The 20,436-nt window shown below is 44.4% G+C and overlaps 1 protein-coding gene across 3 annotated transcripts in view; it reads right to left on the bottom strand.

The window, feature by feature from the left end:
- Positions 1 to 20,072, bottom strand: part of MCF2L2 (MCF.2 cell line derived transforming sequence-like 2) — a 191,141-nt gene extending 171,069 nt beyond the window's left edge. The window contains exons 1-2 of one of the 3 annotated variants that reach the window (XM_075418242.1): positions 19,996 to 20,072; positions 19,569 to 19,857 (exon numbers count right to left, since the gene is read on the bottom strand). In XM_075418242.1, coding sequence (XP_075274357.1) covers positions 19,569 to 19,647 — 79 coding nt within the window. In that variant the 5' untranslated portion in view covers positions 19,648 to 19,857; positions 19,996 to 20,072. Of the gene's footprint in view, positions 1 to 19,568 lie in introns of all 3 variants that reach the window. The other 2 variants (XM_075418241.1, XM_075418245.1) reach the window with 2 other exon arrangements.
- Between the last annotated feature and the right edge of the window lie 364 nt (positions 20,073 to 20,436).

Raw genomic sequence — 20,436 nt, 5'->3', positions numbered from 1 at the left:
GCTAGGAAATGGAAAACGGTCTTTTCCATTAACTTCCATTTATTTCCTTCCAACTAATAAAAAGCAGACCAGTACTCCCTTCCCCTTCTTTTTTAATAAAGGGCTATATCCCAGGCACTGTTTTAAGCCCTAAGGAGTTAAAGGAACAAGCAGAGGAAAACACATCTCTGCTCTTGAAATTCCTTTTGCATACAGCACTGTTGCAATTACAACATGCAGTTTCTGCACTAGAAGGCACTAATTCCAGTGCCATATGGCTTCAGAATCTCATTACACTGATCTGCTTAAAGTGATTTCCTAACTGACGAGCAAAACACTTTTGGTCACCTTCAGCAGTGGGAAACAAGAACTCTGCCATTATCAGTGCACACTTCCTCCCACGCAAGCTGCCAAAAGCAGACATGAGTACAGCAAAGATCAGAAGACAGCCTAGCTAAGGAACTTTTGTTGTCATCTCGAAGTTGTGCAGACATCCAGGGCTAATCAAGGGCTGTTACCATTATTAATAGAAAAAAACAACCAAACAAAAAACCACCAACCCACAAACAAAAAAAGCCCATGCCATCGCTGCTGGATTAGAGAAGCTGCCCAGGAGATCAGGATATGAGTGGAATCTTCATCGGCCAAGCAGTGGGCAGGTCTTGCTGCTGCACCTGCAGGATTTATTTTATCTGCTTTCTTGACCTCTGTAGCTAAGCGCACATCAGCAAGAACAGGAGGCATTTCTGTCCTGCTAGGCATCTGCTTGGCGAGATCAACAAACTGATTCCCAAAGTTACCAATCTGTAACTGCACGCTAGATCCAGGGTTTAGGCTTGGTGCAAAGTTATTCCAGTCCTGATCATGAAAATACGCAAGGACCCAAGTGAGGCTAAAAGCCTTTCTGTGCAACACATACCCAAAACACAGCTCTTGGCTTAAAGAGTCAGGGGAATAAAATGAAAGACAAGTAAATGCAAAAGGAACAGATGAGAATGACACTGGGTAACCCAGAGGTTGTGATCCATAAAACCATGCATGTCAGGCCACCATTCTGCCACACTCCTGACACCATGATCACCTTACCACCAACGCAGCGTGCACTGTGGGAGGTGGATGCACAGGCACGCGCTTTGTGCCATTGCTCTCCAGCAGCAGCATGAGTGCTGGAAAAGAAAGTCTTTGGTCATTAAGAAGGGAACAGGTTTTTCTCCCCTCTGTACTCTGCCACTGACACACTAAGTCACATCCAGCGTGACAGTAAGCCTGATTCTTGCTAGCATCCAGAGCACTGCACTGTTCCTCTTTCTCTTCCCCCTTCACCTTTTTCTCCCTGCAGCCAACCCCTGGAGCACTGGCAGTGCACAACAGCTGCTGGATCCATGCAGCCAAGACCTCCAGGACAGCTTCTTTCCATGAGAAGCAGCGGTGCATATTCCCTAACAGAAGAAGCTTTTTTTGTTGTTGTTGCAATTCATAACTTACAGCAGATAAAGGAGAACCAGAAAGACACAGGGATAAAAATAGGATCTGTAAGTATCACAAGGGCTATTGATACTCAGGGCTTTTGAACACATGCCAAATATCAGCCTAACAGGTAGAAACAGCTTCTCACATTACAAAGTACAGTAAAGGCATTTTCAATGTTTCATTGCCATCTCTCAAACACTCCGCATCAGTTACTATGTAGGGTGGCATACTGGGCTTTAGGGACTACCGATTTTTTCCTGTTTTCATGTCTGTGCACTGAGATTGACTCAGTTACTCTGAGCAGTACTCAAGGAAAAAGGAGCTCCTGTTGAGAATTTGGAATTCCAAGGCTTTGACTGATTGGGCCCTCTCAGCTGGCGGATACACATCAAACACACTCCTTTCACATCCTCTAGGGTAAGACTTGCATTCTTCTAGGGAACTGAAGATAAAAATCAATCAAAGAGGAGTTATTCCCTCTGGCCTGGCAACTGTGAAGGTACACATTCTTATTTTTCCTTGGGACAAGGATGCTCCCAGAAATCAGAGGTCTGTCCTGAAGGACCTGCCCACAAGATAGTTTCTCAGTGTTGGGCACCTGCAAATGAGAGGCTGCAGCACTCTCCTCTGTGTGCACCCCCAAGTGCCATCACACACGGCAGTTGGACACCTCACAGACCTACACCCAGGTAGTAGGAATTTGCCCTGCTCAATGCCTGATGCTACAGAGCTGTTCCTGCCTCACACCCACCCACAGCCTGAACCCCAGAGCTGTTCCCAGCTTATTCTCCCCAGCTTTGCCTCTAAGCCACCAGCTGTAACAGATTCAAGGTTCTAGACAGACACAATCTACAAGGTGATTTCCCAAGTTACACCAAAGCCTGGTGCATAGCAGAAAAATAGAGAGATGGATAACCTGTTCGCACGTACATCAGTGTACATCACGTGTACACCCTGTCTATCCCTCCCCACCCAGAGCACTGCATCAAGCACCAGAGCACAGTGAGGCCAGGATGGTGCCTCAACACACACAAACACACTGCCAGCCCTGTTCCGCTCCTCTCCTCCCCAGCCAGCAGAATTACTGGTTTTCATCACCCTGCTCTGATTTGATTCTGTAATGTCTAATAGTAGGGTAAATTAATGATTGGCTCTCTCACAACCTATTTTCACAAGATTTACAGGAAACCAAGAGCTTCAATACTTTGTCAAAAGCAGGCAAGAGCTGCTAAAATTATATGGAAAAGGACCAGCTGGGATAGACAGACAAAGCATGAGCATAAAAGCCTCATTTCCTTTCGTAGCAAGCCTAAAATTATCCAGGGACCATACATACTAGCAGGCAAGTAGGTCTACACAGTAAAAAAAGATCTCTGTAATTCAGCTTCAGGTGCAGAAACAGTGTAGAGCTGCATCTGGGATCACTTGTCCTACAAGAAGGAGCGCAAGTGTTTCTCTGCAACATTACACTAATGCACAAAGACCTTCCCTGTCAACTCAAGCGTCCCACTGTCAGGACATGCAGCGTTCATATGTTGGGATGTGCTAAACACTGCATGCACAAGGCTGGACCTTCGGCTAAGATAAAACACAGACAGTGCTTTGACTTCAACAGCTCTGTGGCCCTCATTTGCCTAAAGCTGAGTGGTGCAGTGTTCTGATGAGATAAGAAATTGCTCTTTAGTCTGCCAGGAAACCCCACTACAAATGCTTTCTGCTGACCAGCACAGATTAACTCAATAAAATGTATCTAAATCCTGTATCTGTTTATGGACCTTAGTCCCAATAGGCATAAGTTCACTTCATGGAATATAACATTAAATAATGCTTTATACTTCTCCAGTGACTCTCAACTGAGGACTTTGGCACCACAGACATATTGTTAACTCCCATGAAACAGACAATTTCCCACTTAATTGCCAATAAAATGATATAGTTTAAGAATAATATATTTGTTTTGTTTTATTTGAGTATGCATCTGAGAACCATTTGAAGAAGGCTTGGGGGAGGAGAGGAGCAGGAACAATTTCACCTAAAGTTTTGCCTCTCAAAGGCCAAAATTTGGGGAGGAACATGCTAAAAGCAGATATCCATACATCTCCCACTGGATTGAGAGCCCTTTGAATTGGTTTATGCTGAGGGGACTCTTAAAATGCAAAGTTATTCTGCTTCAAGAAGCAACCGCAAAATAGTTCAAAATGAGCTAAAAGCAGTAGGTTCACAATTAGGACTATTCAAGAATGAAACCATGTCAGACTTCACATATGAGATTGTTGACGCGACCTCAAAGTGGACAGGGGCATACAGATCAAGTCACATGCCATCCTCCTAATTGGTCCCAAATACAGGTCTGTCTACACTGGACTTCCAATTCTCTGACGCACCAAAGAACCATGCTTGCATTGGTACCATGTGGAGTTAGAGGTGTTCAGTCCTTGTTTCAAAAGTCTATAGCAACACTGATGTAGATCAGCATGATCTCTCCTGGACCTACAAAGTAGAAATATCTGCCAGCACCACCTCGGCAGCAGAGCACACTTTTCGGTCAGCTGTACTTAGAGCATAGCTCCAAAGATACTGAGCAAGGCATGCTGGATACGGACAGCAAAGAAGGTTGAACCATGCATTACCAGTACATACGCACCACTAAAAGAAGAAGATTTGAGCATGTGACAGATCTGCTGAAGCTTGCACTGATTTAAGAGGGATTCTAGCTCTGAGTGCATCTGCTGCTGCACCAGTGCAGACAACTGGGAGAGATGTCTCTTACTGTGAGGACTTTTATGCTATCTGACCCCACACCCCAGCAGAGAGCAACACCACAGGCAGACTTCAAGCACCACACTGCTCACCTAGCCATTGCTTCCAGACAACACTGAAAGCCAGTTGTAGCACCCAGGAGAATATATCTGAGCCAGCCTTCATTCAGCCTATCACTCTAATTAATTCTTAAGTGATATAAAGACATTCAGAGGAAACAGCCTCTTCTCTTCCTCCTCAAATGCTGCTTCCTCTTAAGATGCTGTAACTTTGAACAATCTCTGCTTTTTCTTCCACCTCGTGTAGCCCTGCAGGCTCCAAGAGCTCTAGGTTAACAACTAACTCCACAAAATTACTATCTACAGTCACCTTGACTGAAAGAGAATCTAATTGTTTAATGTGCTGGTAAATAAAAAAGGCTGCTTGCCTCCCTGGGCTCTGGAATATCCACGGGATCTCTTACAAGTAATTATACTTCTTTCTTTCTTAAGTCTCTGAGCCACACAAAGCTGATAAAATTGGACTTAGATCAGGCTTCTGGTCTGCCCATGCAATACACGAATTTCCAGCCACCCACCTGGCTTCCAGGTCTCCCACATAACCTGCCAGCATCCAGCATCCCACTCACCCTTCCAGCTTCCAAATAGCCTTCAGTCCTCCCATACAACCTTGCAACCTCCCACACAGCACACAAGCTCCAATCCTCAGATCAGCCTTCCACACAGCCTTCAGGTCACCCATACAGCTTTCCAACCTCACCTCCCATGCACCATACCACCTTCTAGCCTCTCTTTTATATTTCAGATTACATTTAAAAATCTACCTTCTTGTTTCATTTCTTCCAGCTAGTATCTCTCACAGCTCCTCTGGAACAGGCCCTATAGCCATTCTCCACACCACTATTAGTGATAACACCTGCTCCTGCTTTCAGGTGGGGAAATAGTAGTTTCATGCCCTTTTTAACCCTTTCTTAGCGGCTCCTTTTTAGTATAAGTTCACACAACTCCACACAGTATTTTCCCATCTGTCTCTTGTTTTAAATATATTGCTTCAAGAATAGCAATCAACTGCAAAAAATAAAACAATACTTTCTACTGGAGTCAGAAGCATTATAAGAACCCACCAGTGAAATTTAAAATCTCAGTACAAACAATGAAACATAAGGAAAAATATCTTAATGTGGGAACTGAATCCCAAGGTATTCATAAAATTTGTCTAAGATGAATTGCAATTACTGCAGTAAAGCAGGAAGACAAAAGGGGACATACCCAGAAATACCGCTTTCTTGATCACAGCCTTGAACACTGCACATAGATTGTTTTATTTTATTTTTTTTATTTATATTTTTATATATTTATTTATACCATTTGTAGATATCCCCATCTTTTCAACATGGTATTTTAAAAAATGTCTTGCTCATTAAGGTTTTGCAGTGTTGCTTGTGTCAGGCTAATTAGTACTATGCACACTTTCAGAGGCAGCACGTCTGATAGTGAAGGCTGCTGAACTGAAACTGCTAAGAATGAGCTAATTGACTGAAATAAAAACAAAACACTAACAAAGAGTTTTAAAATCAGGCTCAAGGACTGATCCCAAATACCAGCACTGGCACTGGAAATGGCAGGTATTACAGAACATGTGGGCTGTACTGAGAAAATATTTTGAATTTGGCAGCAGCATGTAGTCAAGGTCCTGAGAGATCCTGATCAGCCTGAGCTGCCAAAGCCTTCTCACCTCAGGCTCCCACCAACACACCCTCCACCCAATGCTCCAGCTGCTCCATTTAAAAGGGCCCCCAGTCTCTCTCTCTCTCCTATGCTATAGGTAATGCTGTTTTCAGCTGCTTACTTTGTTGTTCCTGACCTGAGTTTGGATTTTCCCAATTAACTTTAGACCTGATACATCATTTGAATCTGTCACTGTCTTTGCTCAGGTATTGTGGGACTCCTCTCTAGTGGGTGAGGATGATCATACTAATGCCAGGCTTATTCTCCTGTAAGGTATATTCCTAGTCTTTGTGCTTCCTGGATGATGTTTAAGACTTTTAATAAATTTCGTAGTGTTCAGTTAAGTTATCAAAATCATAACAGATTCTCACACTTGCTGAAAGAGAAGCTGCCATAAGATTAGGCTCTTTCTTATATTTTCTAAAGATTAAAAGGAAGAGATGTGCTTATCCCTAAACAGGAAAAGGGTTTTTATGTAAAACTTAGACTGTGGTTCCTAAAGAGATAAAGAATTACACATGTATAGTCAAGTGATTTTTTTTCTAGAGTCTATCCAAATTTGGATGAAAAGTTTAAATAAAAAACTTGTGTACCTCAATTTTCAAAGGTTCAGCACCCATCTCACAGGATTCTTGCCTCTGGGGACTGTGGTTTTCTTTGAATTTGTGCTGTCTAGGTATTTTGCACTTTGATACTACTGTAGCATGAATGGGGAGATGGCCTTCCTCCTACAGGGTCTGTGAAGAGAAATGGTTAGATGCTCCTGTGCTCTCTCCTGGCTCCTCGGCAAAAGGGGCAGCAATGGGGACTATCGGAATCTTGCTGTACCAGACTCACTACCAACAGACAGCAATGCCTGGGTACCAAACGCTGCAGTGCCGTAAAAATCTCTTGGATAAGGGGCTTGAGGGAGTAAGGCTCCTCTGCCCAACTCTGTAACACCCTGCCTTTCAGCTGTTCTGAGAAAGTAAGATGAAATGGTTTGATCCTATCCTTGATGGACTTGGACAGTAGAAGTGGCAGCCTAAAATGCCACTGACGTGCCCTCTGCTGCCCTCCCCTGTGGTGGGCAAGGCTGCTCCAGCACAGCTGCCTTCCTGAGACCAACAGGCTCACACCCCTAGTCCCCGGGGAGCAGCCCTGTGCTGGTATCTGGCTGGAGGGAGAGGGATGCAGGGGGATGACTGCTTGTGGTTTATCTCTCCTCCATCCCATGCCTGGACTGGGGAAACCCTGCATGGTGGTGGCACTCCAGCTCTGAAGCGAAGAGTGGGACAGGCAGAGTGTGGCCTGTACGGAGGTGTTGTTGCAGATACTGGGGTGGAATGGGCACAGAATATTACTGACAACTCCTCTTTGCTTCTGTCCAAACAATACTGCTCCTCAAAGTGCACTTGGCTGCTAGCTTTCCTTTCCCATTCAAGATACAGCTATGCACAAGGCTCTGCTGTATAGCCACAGTGTATTTCACCATCGTCCAAAATGATAATTGTACATTGCTGAAACTGCATTCTCCCCTAGCTGAAAACAAAGCCAGAAAGTAGGATTTTTGAGCTAAAAAAAAAAGACCAAAAAGTGTACCTCAAACAGAACTGTGACTTCAAAGTCTGCTGTGAAGACTCTCCTGGCTTCCGCAGTGTGGAAGAGAAGATACAAGACATTGATAACAATGCAAATATCTCAGACAGATGAAATGGTGAGAGTAGCTTTGAATCTCTCTCTTAAAAAATTAGGAATTTTATTTTCACAAAATAAGCGGATCAACATAACAAGGATTAATCAGATTTTCCCAGCAACCTTCCTGCACCAACTACTGGCATGTAATTGCTGGGAGCTTTCTGATTAGTTATGCACCTGATTACAGCCCAGAGTCATACTGAGGCCATAGCTATTTCCGTCTGAAATAATCTTTTCTCTGAATATTGCAGGATCAATAGCATGGCTTCTATGTATGTCATCAGCTTTGGCTTTGATGTTGTAAACACCGATATTGATCATTTCAGAAATTAAGCCTTGACTTCAGAGACCTCTGAACCAAAGTGTAGTGGGTAACAGTGAACTTCAGACTCAAAAGGGGGAAATATTTATAGTAATCCATTGTTATGTGAACAATTATTGATGGATAAGAAGAGGCAAACTGTCCTGATAGTAATTCTAGCCACCACAATTCTATTAGAATATGAACTCCATACCAGAAAAAAACGCATTTGAAGTGTTAAGGTTTTAACATATATAATTAACAGACAATATATCCAAACTTTGCACACCCAAATCACCTCATTTCTACTTATGATTGTTACTAGAGGTGCATATGTTTGCTGCAGTTCTTTCCCCCAGTACCTGTCTGGCAGCACTTGCACATCCTCAGAAAGTCCTAACTAAACCATAGATATTGTAATAATAATGACTGGAGATGCCGGTAACTGTGGGCTAATCCTCTACCTATGTATAATTAAAATATGGCTGCTACTTTAAAGGTCTTGGAATTTAAAGGCAACAATAACTCTCCTGAAATACTGAAAGATGCCATCTCTGGTTTTAGATTTTCTTCACTTCTCATGTTCCAGTATCTTGAAGTGGTTCTGCACTGTTAACTGGGAGTAACTCCTACAAAATCTCTGGAGCTCAAGGCATGTACTGAATGAGGGGAGTCAGCTCCTGTCAGCAGCTTTTGCCAGGCAGACCAAAATGCTGTACATTAGCATTGTTTGGCTTGTATTTATGTCTTGGAACTGCAGATAACTGCTCTTGTATCCAGGGCCAGCTGTAGAGAATTCATTGCCCAAGGGAAACTGGAAATCATACAGCTCACAGTCATGCAGAGGAAGTAATAGCTAAATGGTTTGCACCCCCTCATATCTCGTTGCCCTAGGCAACAGCCTGCACTGCGGAAGTGGCAGATCCAGCCTTTCTCATATGAAGTCCTTAACATATGGTGTTAATATATGGATTGATACTATGAAAGCCCTACTGTAGTACCATTGGGGTGCTCACATATTAGGTGATAGGGGTGGTTGCATCAACAGTCTCAGGACAAGAGCTGCTGGTTTCCATCCAAGATTTTTGAGACACAGGTAGAGGTAACTGGAAGCACAGAGATTACAGCCTGTGCTCATGGATGCGGAGCATCTGACTGAAGATCCTCTCAGCTTGGCTTTCCTTGAGCACTTACAGGAACTGACCCAAGATCCCCAAATGAACTCCGGGCGATTCTGACAGTAGGTCATATGTCTCCACTCCCAAGCCAGTGCCTGCACTGTGCTGCCTCTGAAACCTGTTTGCAGCAGGGGCTATAGCTGGGTCAGGTACAGCTGAGTACAGTCAGATGAAAATATCTGGTCCTGCAGAGTGCTGAGTGCCAGCAGTTCCCCATTTATTCACACAGAAATAAAGTGATCTTTGCACCTTTCTGGATCAGAGCCACTCTGCTGTAATATTGATGAGAGATCATTTCCCACACCTCTTTGCAATGTTTCAAAGGATTTTCGCTTCTGCAGCAATTGAAACTTTACTTGTATGCTGGAGTAATCCAGGTCAGGAATCAGTGAATTTTAAAGTCAAAAGCTGAACTAACATCCCTAAAAGGACCTTTGTATCTCTGTTAAAGATTCCAGAGCGTTGCATGCAGTATAATAGTTCTGCACTTAATGCAATGGAGTCCTCAAGAGAACTTCATCTCTGTTGCATTCATGTAGCCCTGGAATCAGGGAAGCTCTGCCAATGTGAGAGAGGGCAGGGATGGCTGCCTTGAGGTGCCAAACAAGCCCCTGTGTCCTCAAATCAGGAGGTCACTAGATGGTAGCCCCCTACACCAGAGCCAAACCATGGGCGCGATCCATCTTTGAGACAGGCAGGGTAATGATATTGAAATGAGTGGCAGTGCATCTGTACGAAGGCATGGGGAATCCGTGCTTCAGCTGTGCTTGTTTAGCTCTTGACTGCCTTTTAGGCGGGATTCAGGACTCAAATTTCATGACAGCAGTGATTTCGGAACAATACATTTTCAAGAACACTCCAAATACAATACACAGCAGGTGCAAAGCTGTTTTTGAGCTATTGTGTGTACATTGTTCTGGTAAACAAAATAGACAATCATTTCAGAACACCATGAATTTTTGATCCTGGTAGCTGTTTTTCCTTTGGCCGTATTGTCTGGGATATTGTTATATACTGTCAGGTCCCTCCGATGTCTAGAAAAGATGGAGACAGAACACAGCATCTTTGTAAACTAAATCCTAGGGTCCACTGCAGTTTGGGATTGTCTGTCTCGGTTCAGTGTTCATCCCCTACTACACTTCAAGGAATATTCTAATAGAAAACAGGATAAAGGATTATTAATTAACACTGAATTATTTGCAGGCCTTTGCTGAAAAGGCATCAGCCTTCTGTAATGCTGTACTACAACCAACAAGAAGTAGGTGCATACAAATGTATTTTATCCTTGAAAAAATGCTGTTGCTTCAGACTTATACCAGCCTGAGCTCACATGCTGGACATGGCTCCCTTCCAGTACATGAGCTCAGTCATTCCTCAGAGGCAGTTATGTCTTTGGACTCACAGATGTTATCTATGTTGTGCTTACATGACAGTGGAGCTTAAAGATACATTGATGTCAACCCAGTTGTGCCCCACATATGTGTCCCTATTCCAAAGTGGAGCCTGCTGTCCTTTCTTCCACTAAGATCACATGCTTTTCTTTAGTGTTTCTGCTCTCAGAGCAGTACTTTCCTCTGTGCCATGATTTACAGATCACTTAAGGTATTTACAAGTGATATTTTCCCATCTCTGCACGTAAGAGTTGGCTGTTTCTTCACCCTGTCTCCTTCCTGTTCCTTGGTTTCAATTCTGGCCGTGTCTGCTGCACTGGTTAGTGTGAGTCACCAAAGCTGACTGACTAATAGTGATCCATGTGCCCTGTTATCCCTTTCGCATCATTCTCCAGCATTTTCTCATGTGCATAGGAGCAGGCAGCTTTGTAGAGAACTCAGATTTCTCCTAGTCACTGACCCGCTGACCACATGGGGAAATCCAGATGCTACTGTGCTGAACTCTGAACTGAGGTACAAGAGGCTCAGTCAGTGGGCTACAACACATCAGCATTAACACAAAGCATTTGTGGTTTATCTTCTCCCAAACACCTGAACACAAGCCCAGCACCAAAAAAACAGGAGAAAATATACAAAAGGGGCTAGTATCAGGTACAAGATGCTGTGCTGTCAAAATGATTTTAGCAGTCACCCAAGCCTCAGCCAGAAAGATTCATCATACATTGAATGCTGAGTCATTTCTCAGGCGCTAAGACAAGCCTTAACCATGGTGCAGAAAAAGGGAGAAAGCAGTAACAGCAATTAAATTGCTCAGCTTATTCGCCACTCATTGAGATGGTCTGGTGCTGCTAGTACCTTACCAAGTGCTGAACCTGTTGCCCTTAGGGAAATGTCCTCTCAGGGGATCTCTTGGATTCAGGCAATATATGGAAGGTGAGAAAAGGAATTAAATAAAAGATGAGGCAAGAGGTGAAAAAAGGCCCTTGTATTTAACAAGCTGCCAGGAATTGTGATAGATGACAGCTCAGTTTAATTTCCATCTGAGCTTCCCTCTGCCACAGAGATGGGAACAGGCAGGGGCTCTTCTCTACCTCCTTTTGGCCCTTATTTGCCCTATCTTGGGACCCAGCAGTACAGAATGGTCACAACTGCCTACCCTGTTAGCAAGAGGTGACTTCTGTCAGCACCAGCAGCTTTCACTATGCCTGACCCAGAGACCTCACACTGGAGGAAACCTCCTATACTCGCTTTCCCCTGGAGAGTTCCCCCCTGCCTCCTCCTTCCAGGTAGCCCTGGGCTTGCTCTGGAGTGTTTAAGATGAGAGGGGCAAGTGCCACAGTCTGACTAGCTCATTGAACGATTCTGCAAGAAGTCATTTTTCCCTTGCTTGTGACCTAAGCTACTTCATTCTTCTTTTTTATTAATTTTCATTTGATAATCAACACCACCACCCCCCCCAAAAAGGCAAACAAACCAAACAAACTAAACCCAAGAGAAAACCACCACACAGTGTTTGCAAAAGCCTGCTCTGGAAGTCCTTAGCTCTTGCTTTCTGCTGTATTAAAACTGCCTTAGACGGCTATCATTGTCTGAAATGCAGTTCTGAGACAGAGGTGGTTCAGGGAAGCCATCAGAAGAGCTCACCCAAACAGCAGACTTGCTTGCAACCGAAACATGAATTTTAGAATAATCTGTTCAAGCCCCAACTACTTTCCAGGCACCAACAGACAAGCTACAGAGCCCAGCAGAGCTTTCTAAGGATCCACAGGACCCGGTTCCTGGCATGCATAGCTGTGGAAGGGACCATGGGCACTACCAGTACTATCAGCAAAACTTGGATCCTGCCATCTGACTTTCCTTTAATAATTTCCTCACATGTTAAAGACTCCTCCATGCATTCACTCCAAGAAACAAACACCTACAAGCCGTTACTGAGGTAGGCTAGAAAATAAAGGACAAGGGGAGACTGCTGTAGCATTAGATTTAACAGCAGCAATGTGGAGGCTTTCGAAATAGACAGTGACCTACAGATTGACAGATTGGATCACACCTCAGCTCCTTCCAGACTAGTACCCTGTCTCCAACAGTTGCCATCACAAAATGCGTAAGTAGAAAGTGTGAAAATCCTGCAGCAAGCAGATGGTGGATGGTAGCTACTCCTATTCCCTTTTCTCCCCAACATCCTGGTCTCTTACTGGCTTGAGAATGAAAGCTCACGATTTAACAGACAGTTTTGGGGAGGATATCAGTAAATGAGAAAACAGCTAGGGCTGAAAACAGCCTTTCAGTTCCGTGGGGCTCTGCTTACTGCATGCTGCTCTAAGAGAAATGATTAATGGTAACACACCTGGATATTGCAGGGTTTTTCTAACTTTCTCTTGAATTCTGTGAAGGATGATGGAGTCAGAGTGACATCCCATATGAAAAAAGTGTTCAGCTAAAGTAAAAGACAGACTGTAAAAAAGAAACACCTCTGAGCTGTTCTTTCCTGAAACAGAAGCAGCCTTACTACACGCTACTGTTTCTACTAGTTCTGGGAAGCTCTTTAGTCATCTCAGTCTCCCTAAACACAAGGCCAAACTATTACATAAATATTTTGACTTGAGACAAAGATAAACTAGTCTTCTGGATCCCTAACTCATAATAATAACTTTTTACAGTCTTTATTTCTGATCATGCCTTGACAATCCAGGTTAGAATCTGGGCTTTAAATAAGCTACTTGTGATATTCTACATTTTGGAGAGTGCACTAGGCACATCTGCACATTTTTCATGGATTTCTGTGAAAGCTTGATTTCCACTTTTTATAGGCACAAACTTTGCAGCATTAGCAAAACACTTAAATAGTTCCTTATTAAACAGTTCCCAGTGAAACAGCTGCACAGAACAAATCATATAGAATGGTGTAACACTAATAACCACAATCTAGGAACAAAAATGTAAACAAGTAGCTTTGTTAAGCTGCAAAACTACAAAAGATAAATTGTTATTACTGCTCCTTTCCTCCATTCCACTTTCCCGTGTGGATTCTCTGAGGTCTAACAGAATGAGCTTATTAGCCTTTTCTTCACTAATTGCATCTTTCTCTTCTCTTCAGTCACTATTTTCATATTTGCATGAACTTAATATTTTATTACCTCTGTCGTTTCACCAAATTTGGTAAAAACTGGCCAACAGTTCAAAAGCTTTACTGGGGTACAGAGAGAAAGATGCAAATAACACGATCACAGAAGGTTAAATTTTTAATAGAAGTAGGTTAATGGGGAAAGGAACTCCAAACTATCACTTGTCGTTAGCATGAGATCCCAAGCAAATTTATGAAACACATTTCTGCAGTTTTCTATTGTCCTGTTTCATTGGGAATGCAGTGATAGATGCACATCCCATGCCTGTATCTTACTTTTGGGTAAGGAAACCTGACGTGCTGTGGTCGGCGGAGAAGGCCAGTCATACCTAGCTACTCACCAGAAAAATGTAAGTAGGACAGAGCTGTAGAATCAGTGGTTCAATAAGAGTTCCTGAAATGCATGAATGCTCTAAAACAAAGGGAACAATTTTCTGTTGCAGGCAGGGGAATTTACATTGCCTTGATTTAAGCCTTTGCATAGAAGTAGTAGAAGGCCTATTTCATATGGTACCTTGAAAGCTAATTTCTTAAAAAAATTTCTTTTGAACGTCCTTGCTGTACACAGACACAGATCAGAAACATTGCCATCATCTATCCAGCAGCAACATATTAGATTATTTGTGGCTTTGTAGCATAAAACAGATTCTGTGACTTGTGATGCTAAGCCACTGGCCTCAGACAAGTGCCAACTTGGGTTATTCCATTCTGCTGACCTAAATTCCTCTCACACAGCCAAGTGGATGCATTATCATCCTTCACTTCCTGTCCCAAATTGTAGCACAGCTTCTCTTCATACACAAAGATATTTCACACCGCTCCTCATAGCTGGTGGTTAAGCGAAGAGTGGTAGGAATTGACCCACTATGGTTAACAGACAGGAATTTTAAGTGATTACGTAAGGCCTGAGATGTCCATCCTAAACAAAGTTCTGCCACTGACTTTCCTTTTGACCTCCATCAAGTTGCTTAAATTCTTTTTTCTGTTCATAAAATGGGAGATCAGGCAACTAAAAGCGTATAAAACCAGATGAAAGCTGACATGAACATACATTTTCTTCTTGTAGATATCACTTGTGCGATGTACTGCTCTATCAGGGATGATGACAGACAGCTCACCTGGATCCAGTTATCATCTGAAAGTGTGAGGAGCTCTTACAACTTAATTGGAAGTTAAGGGGAGCCTCTAAGAAAACCTTGCCTCTACTGTGCTGCGGAATTCTTTACTTGTAACAGAGAGGAGCCAAGCTCTGCTCTTTCCTTTTGAGACAGCTGATGTCAGTTCTGGCAGCTCCGTCTTATTATAAAATCATTTTAAGAATAAAAATCTGCGGAAAATGGGGCACTGGGTGGAGGTGCTTGTGTGCGTAACTGTGCCCAGAACATTGCCCACACACAGCAAAGCTGGCATCAGACTTCTGGAAATCAACTGCGAAGTGTGGGTGGGTAGCAAGTGCACAAAAGCATGTTATGGTGGGCTTCGCAAATCACAGAATCACAGAATGTTCGGGGTTGGAAGGGACCTCTGTGGGTCATTTAGTCCAACCCCCCTGCCAAAGCAGGGTCACCTACAACAGGCTGCACAGGACCTTGTCCAGGCGGGTCTTGAATGTCTCCAGAGAAGGAGACTCCACAACCTCCCTGGGCAGCCTGGTCCAGGGCTCCGTCACCCTCAGAGGGAAGAAGTTCTTCCTCATGTTCAGATGGAACTTCCTCTGCTTCAGTTTGTGCCCATTGCCCCTCGTCCTGTTGCTGGGCACCACTGAAAAGAGTTTGGCCCCATTCTCCTGACACCCACCCTTCAGATATTTGTAAGCATGTATTAGGTCCCCTTGCAGCCTTCTCCAGGCTGAACAAGCCCAGCTCCCTCAGCCTTTCTTCATAGGAGAGATGCTCCAGTCCCCTCACCATCCTCATCGCCCTCCTCTGGACTCTCTCCAGTAGCTCTTCATCTTTCTTGAACTGGGGAGCCCAGAACTGGACACAGTACTCCAGATGGGGCCTCACTAGGGCAGTGTAGAGGGGAAGGAGAACCTCCCTCGACCTGCTGGCCACACTCCTCCTCATGCATCCCAGGATCCCATTAGCTTTCTTGGCAGCCAGCCCACACTGCTGGCTCATGGTCAACCTGTAATCCACCAGGACACCCAGGTCCCTCTCCACAGAGCTGCTCTCCAGCAGGTCTGCCCCAAGCCTGTACTGATGCATGGGGTTGTTCCTCCCCAGGTGCAGGACCCTGTATTTGCCCTTGTTGAACCTCATCAGGTTCCTCTCTGCCCAACTCTCCAGCCTGTCCAGGTCTCGCTGAATGGCAGCACATCCTTCTGGTGTATCCACCACTCCTCCCAGTTTGGTGTCATCAGCAAACTTGCTGAGGGTACATTCTAACTCTTCATCCAGGTCGTTGATGAAGAAGTTAAACAAGACTGGGCCCAGTACTGACCCCTGGGGGACATCACTAGGTACTGGCCTCCAACTAGACTCAGTGCCGCTGATGACAACCCTCTGAGTTCTGCCATTCAGCCAGTTCTCAATCCACCTCACCGACCACTCATCCAGCCCACACTTCCTGAGCTTCCCTATGAGGATGTTGTGGGAGACTCTGTCGAAAGCCTTGCTGAAGTCTGGGTAGACAACATCCACGGCTTTCCCCTCATCTACCCAGCCAGTCATGCCATCATAGAAAGCTATCAGATTGGTCAGGCATGATTTCCCCTTGGTGAATCCATGCTGACTACTCCTGATAACCTTCTTTTCCTCCACTTGCTTGTTGATGACCTCCAGGATAAGCTGTTCCATCACCTTTCCCAGGATGGAGGTGAGGCTGACCGGCCTGTAGTTCCCTGGGTCCTCTTTCTTGCCCTTTTTGAAGACTGGAGTGACAAACTGGAAGAGCTGTACCATTCCCACATGCAGACAATCGTGCTGTCAGCAACAGGTATGTCATCCGGCAAAGCTTCTACCCTCTCCGTGACAAAAGAGCTACCACTTGCCCACCTATCCAAAGGACACACTTTTTTCAAGAGATGAGTGTTTCCCCAACACCTCCCAACAATCAAGTTTAATGAAAGTAGGTTAAATTAAAAAAAGAATCTTGACGCAGTTGTGGTAACAAGATTGGGTAACATTTTGTGCTAAATCTTGGATAGCAAGCAGAAATCCTGCTAGCATTCATAGACTACTCCTGCCCCAGACACCTGTGGTGGCCCCATTGCCTCACCCACACCAGGGCAACCAGGAATAATCCCAGAGAGGCTGAGGAAGCACAAGGCTATCTAAGAGTTCTCATTTGGTCCTCTACTATTTGACACTGTGTAAAGATGTACTACAGGGTGCATGGTACTATAAATTACCAAGTTAAGATGGCTACTGTAGATAACCTCACTGCTTTGATTTTAACCTAGGTGAAGCAGGTAGCTATATGTATGAAGTCTGTAGCAGGATAAGAGTCTTTTTTTATAAGCATGTGAATGGTCTAACATAACATGAGTCAGCTAATGAGGGATCAAAGCTTCTGCCCAGGACAGATAAGTTGCGCTCCAGGCAATTAATTATGTTTGTGAAACTCTTATTGACACATTAAAAATAAGCTGGTGTGTCATCTACCTCACACAGACCAAAATGATCCTATAAAGGTTTTATTGCAAATATAAAGGTCTTTCTTTTTAATGCTCCCATGAAGTTCTTGTTTGGCTTTTTGCAAATTTTGTGACTAAGTTTCTTCTCTCGGGCTGTTGGGTGAGCTGAGAGGTGTGCTCCCCACCAAGAACTGGCTACATTCTAGACAGATTGATTACCATCAGTCTAAGCGGTAATATGAGGGGACAGATGCTGTAAAAATAGTAAACACTATAAAGTACGTTCATGGCAAGTGACCCCCTCAGTTTGCTAAGGTTGAGAGCCCTTTCACTTGTTTGAGCCATAAGGATTCCCACTGAACTTTTAAGAGACTCCTGCAGATACCCAGGCATTACTGTTTCAATAAGCTACTGCTGATACAGCTAAGGTAACTCATGTTACAAGGTGTGATTTGTAAACATGGTGCATCATCAGTGGGTTTGGAAGAAATGTTCTTCCTTCAGCCAATAACAAATTTTTTTTAACATTACTTTCATCCATTTTTGTACAGCTGTTTTTTCTAGTTACATGATTGGATAAAAAAAAAAAAAAAGAGCACTGTCTACAAAAAGGTAGGCAAACTCCACAGGTAGGGTCTGATTTCTAGGTCTTGAATGGCTGCAAAAATGGGGGGATTATCCTTCCCTGTTGGAAGCTGGGGAACTAGGCTCTTGCCTCAGTGTGAGATGGAAAAAAATCCAGATCTGTGAGCATCATTCCTCTTCCTAGGACAGACCTGCTGGTTGACCTCCAGGAAACCAGTGAGACTCTCTAGCCTCAGCCACGTGACTCGGAATCTTCTCTATTTGTCAGGGAACAGTAGAAAGGTTCATTAACATCTTTCTAGTGTTCAGAATGATTTTCTACATTGCCAAATGCTAACATAATGCTATGTTATCTCTAAGAAATCCCTCCTGACATCAAGGAGGGTCCTCAGTATGGGTGACTGGGACCTGTATTGAGTTTAACAGAAAAGCCAGGAGACGCACAAATCTCTTTGGCTCCACTGAAATACTCTTCCTAAAAAAATTAAGTGTGCCTCATATTCAACCCCAATTCTTCATAATAAAAATGTGAATTCATGTGACTGTGTGTCAATCTGAATTTGTACAATTGCAAAGCAACTCGTGTTGGCATCACTGGGTCAAAGAGGCTGACGCTGCAAGCTCTCCTGGCAATCACATTCTCTCTCCCATACCAAGCCTCTGCTGAGGTTACCAGGAGCACCAAGAGTGACCCCTGGAGAAGAGTTTGGAGAGACGGGACCTGGTCCTAAGTATCTTATTCAGTTTAAATCTGCTTTTGTGCTATTTCTTTAGGCAAGCCACTGACAGCATTTTCTCTGTTAAATTTAGTTCAGCTGCTACACCTAATACCAAACCCAAGAAGAATTTTGGTCCAAAATTTTAATTGTATATTCTCTAAAGGCCACATTTTGATCACACTCTGTTTCGTATATAGATTGAGCAAAGTCAATGGCAAAGGCATTTCAGGAACCTGTACAACATCTTTGGCATTCACAACACACAATCCTTTACAAATACTGACAGCTATAAAATTTGCGCCCATGCAATTTAATTAAAAATGTTCCCTTTATGTGATGCAACACAGCCACAATCTGCTTTAACTCAATTGTACGTAACAAAAAAGGGTCCCAAAAGCTTTTCTCTATTGATATTTTAATCACCAGCATCTCCTACTATCTTGCTAGTTTCAGGTGATTTGTTTCCTTGTAGTTTGGTCACCAGTGCCAGCAAGTGGGTAGCCAGCTTAGACTTCTAAGGATGCCAGTGCATAGTATAGGGCCTTACCTGTATTCACTAGCATTTGAAGGTTAGCAAACAGTAAAATCAAGCCTGACATGAAGAAGGGTTTTGGGATCCTGTCCTAGCACCTTCCAGAATCCTTGAAACAGCAATGGCAATAAAAAAGACTCTCTGAGAATGGGCTGCTATTCCAGTACCACAAGCAAATGCAAAGTACATTAGCACTGCTGCTGCTCTAGCATCCTTCCACCACCCCCTTTTCCCTACCACCTCCCTGCAAGAAGGGCTGCACTTGGCTGTTTTACAGAGAACAGTTCACAGGTAGAACACTCTCTAATCTTATTGTTTCTTCGTTTCAGAGAACTGCCTGCTTGAAAAACAAAGCAAACCATCAATAAAAGGCTGTCTAATAGCCCAAAGCCATGCATTTGTGATCTGCTGATGGCTCCTGTTTCACACACAGGTGTGATATTGTCACACAAAGGCTTTCTGCCTGTACAGAGCATCAGCACCTCCTGGGGGAACAGGGCCCCCAAATCTACGCAAACGTAGTGAGTAGAATAATAAAGATATCTTACCCACATGGGTGATAACCGTGGTCAGTCGCTGGGTGAGCTCCTCGTGTGACATCTCTTCTTCTTTTAACCAAAAAAGCATTTCACACAGGGAATGCACAGCATCCAAAAAAAGATGCACCCAGAGTGGGAGGCTGCACACTCACTGCCTCGCTTGCACACAAAGCGAGGACCACTCCCACGGCTCGGCCCTTCCAGCTCTCACATCTTCCGCCGGCTGCTCACCTCTCCCAGTTTGCTGCCGCCCATGCATGGACCTAGAAAAGCTCCTTCCTAAAGGGGATTTTACCCCCTTTGACAACAGGAAGGGAGAAGGAGGGGGGAAATAACAAAGGAAAAAGAAGCAGGCAAGATGATTGCTTATGGCTTTTTTTCTCCCTTCTCCCGCGGATGAGGCAAAGGATAAAGAGACAAACCAGCACGCAGATACCTTCCTCCAGGGAGACTTTTGGATGGTGATGCTGTGAGTCAGGGAAAAATCCTGGAGGTAGGAATGGCATTGAGAGGAGTGGAGCTGGCAGGAGAGCTGTAACAACAGCAGCTGCTCTGTGACGCTCTCTTCCCCAGCGCATCTGGGAGTTGAGAACAACCCGCTGGCAGCCACCGGTGCTCCCCCTTGGCCCCTGGGGCCCAGATGCCATGCAGGTTGTCCCCAGGTGGAACCCCACAATGTCGCCAGAGACCCTCCTCCGACCCTCTCTAAAAGCCCTTGCCTGACAAATGGGGCTTCCCTACACGTGGAGGGGGGAGGGGGTCAGTGGCCTTTTTAGGGGTGTTGTGGCCAGAGGTTTGTTGCCCTCCCGCATGGGCAGGATCCCTGGGATCCTGGTGTGGCTGAGCCCACAGGACCCTCTCCAGCTGCATGTGGACA

Source organism: Opisthocomus hoazin, chromosome 4, assembly GCF_030867145.1.
Source record: "Opisthocomus hoazin isolate bOpiHoa1 chromosome 4, bOpiHoa1.hap1, whole genome shotgun sequence".
Taxonomy (NCBI): domain Eukaryota; kingdom Metazoa; phylum Chordata; class Aves; order Opisthocomiformes; family Opisthocomidae; genus Opisthocomus; species Opisthocomus hoazin.
This window is presented reverse-complemented; position numbering and strand designations above follow the sequence as displayed.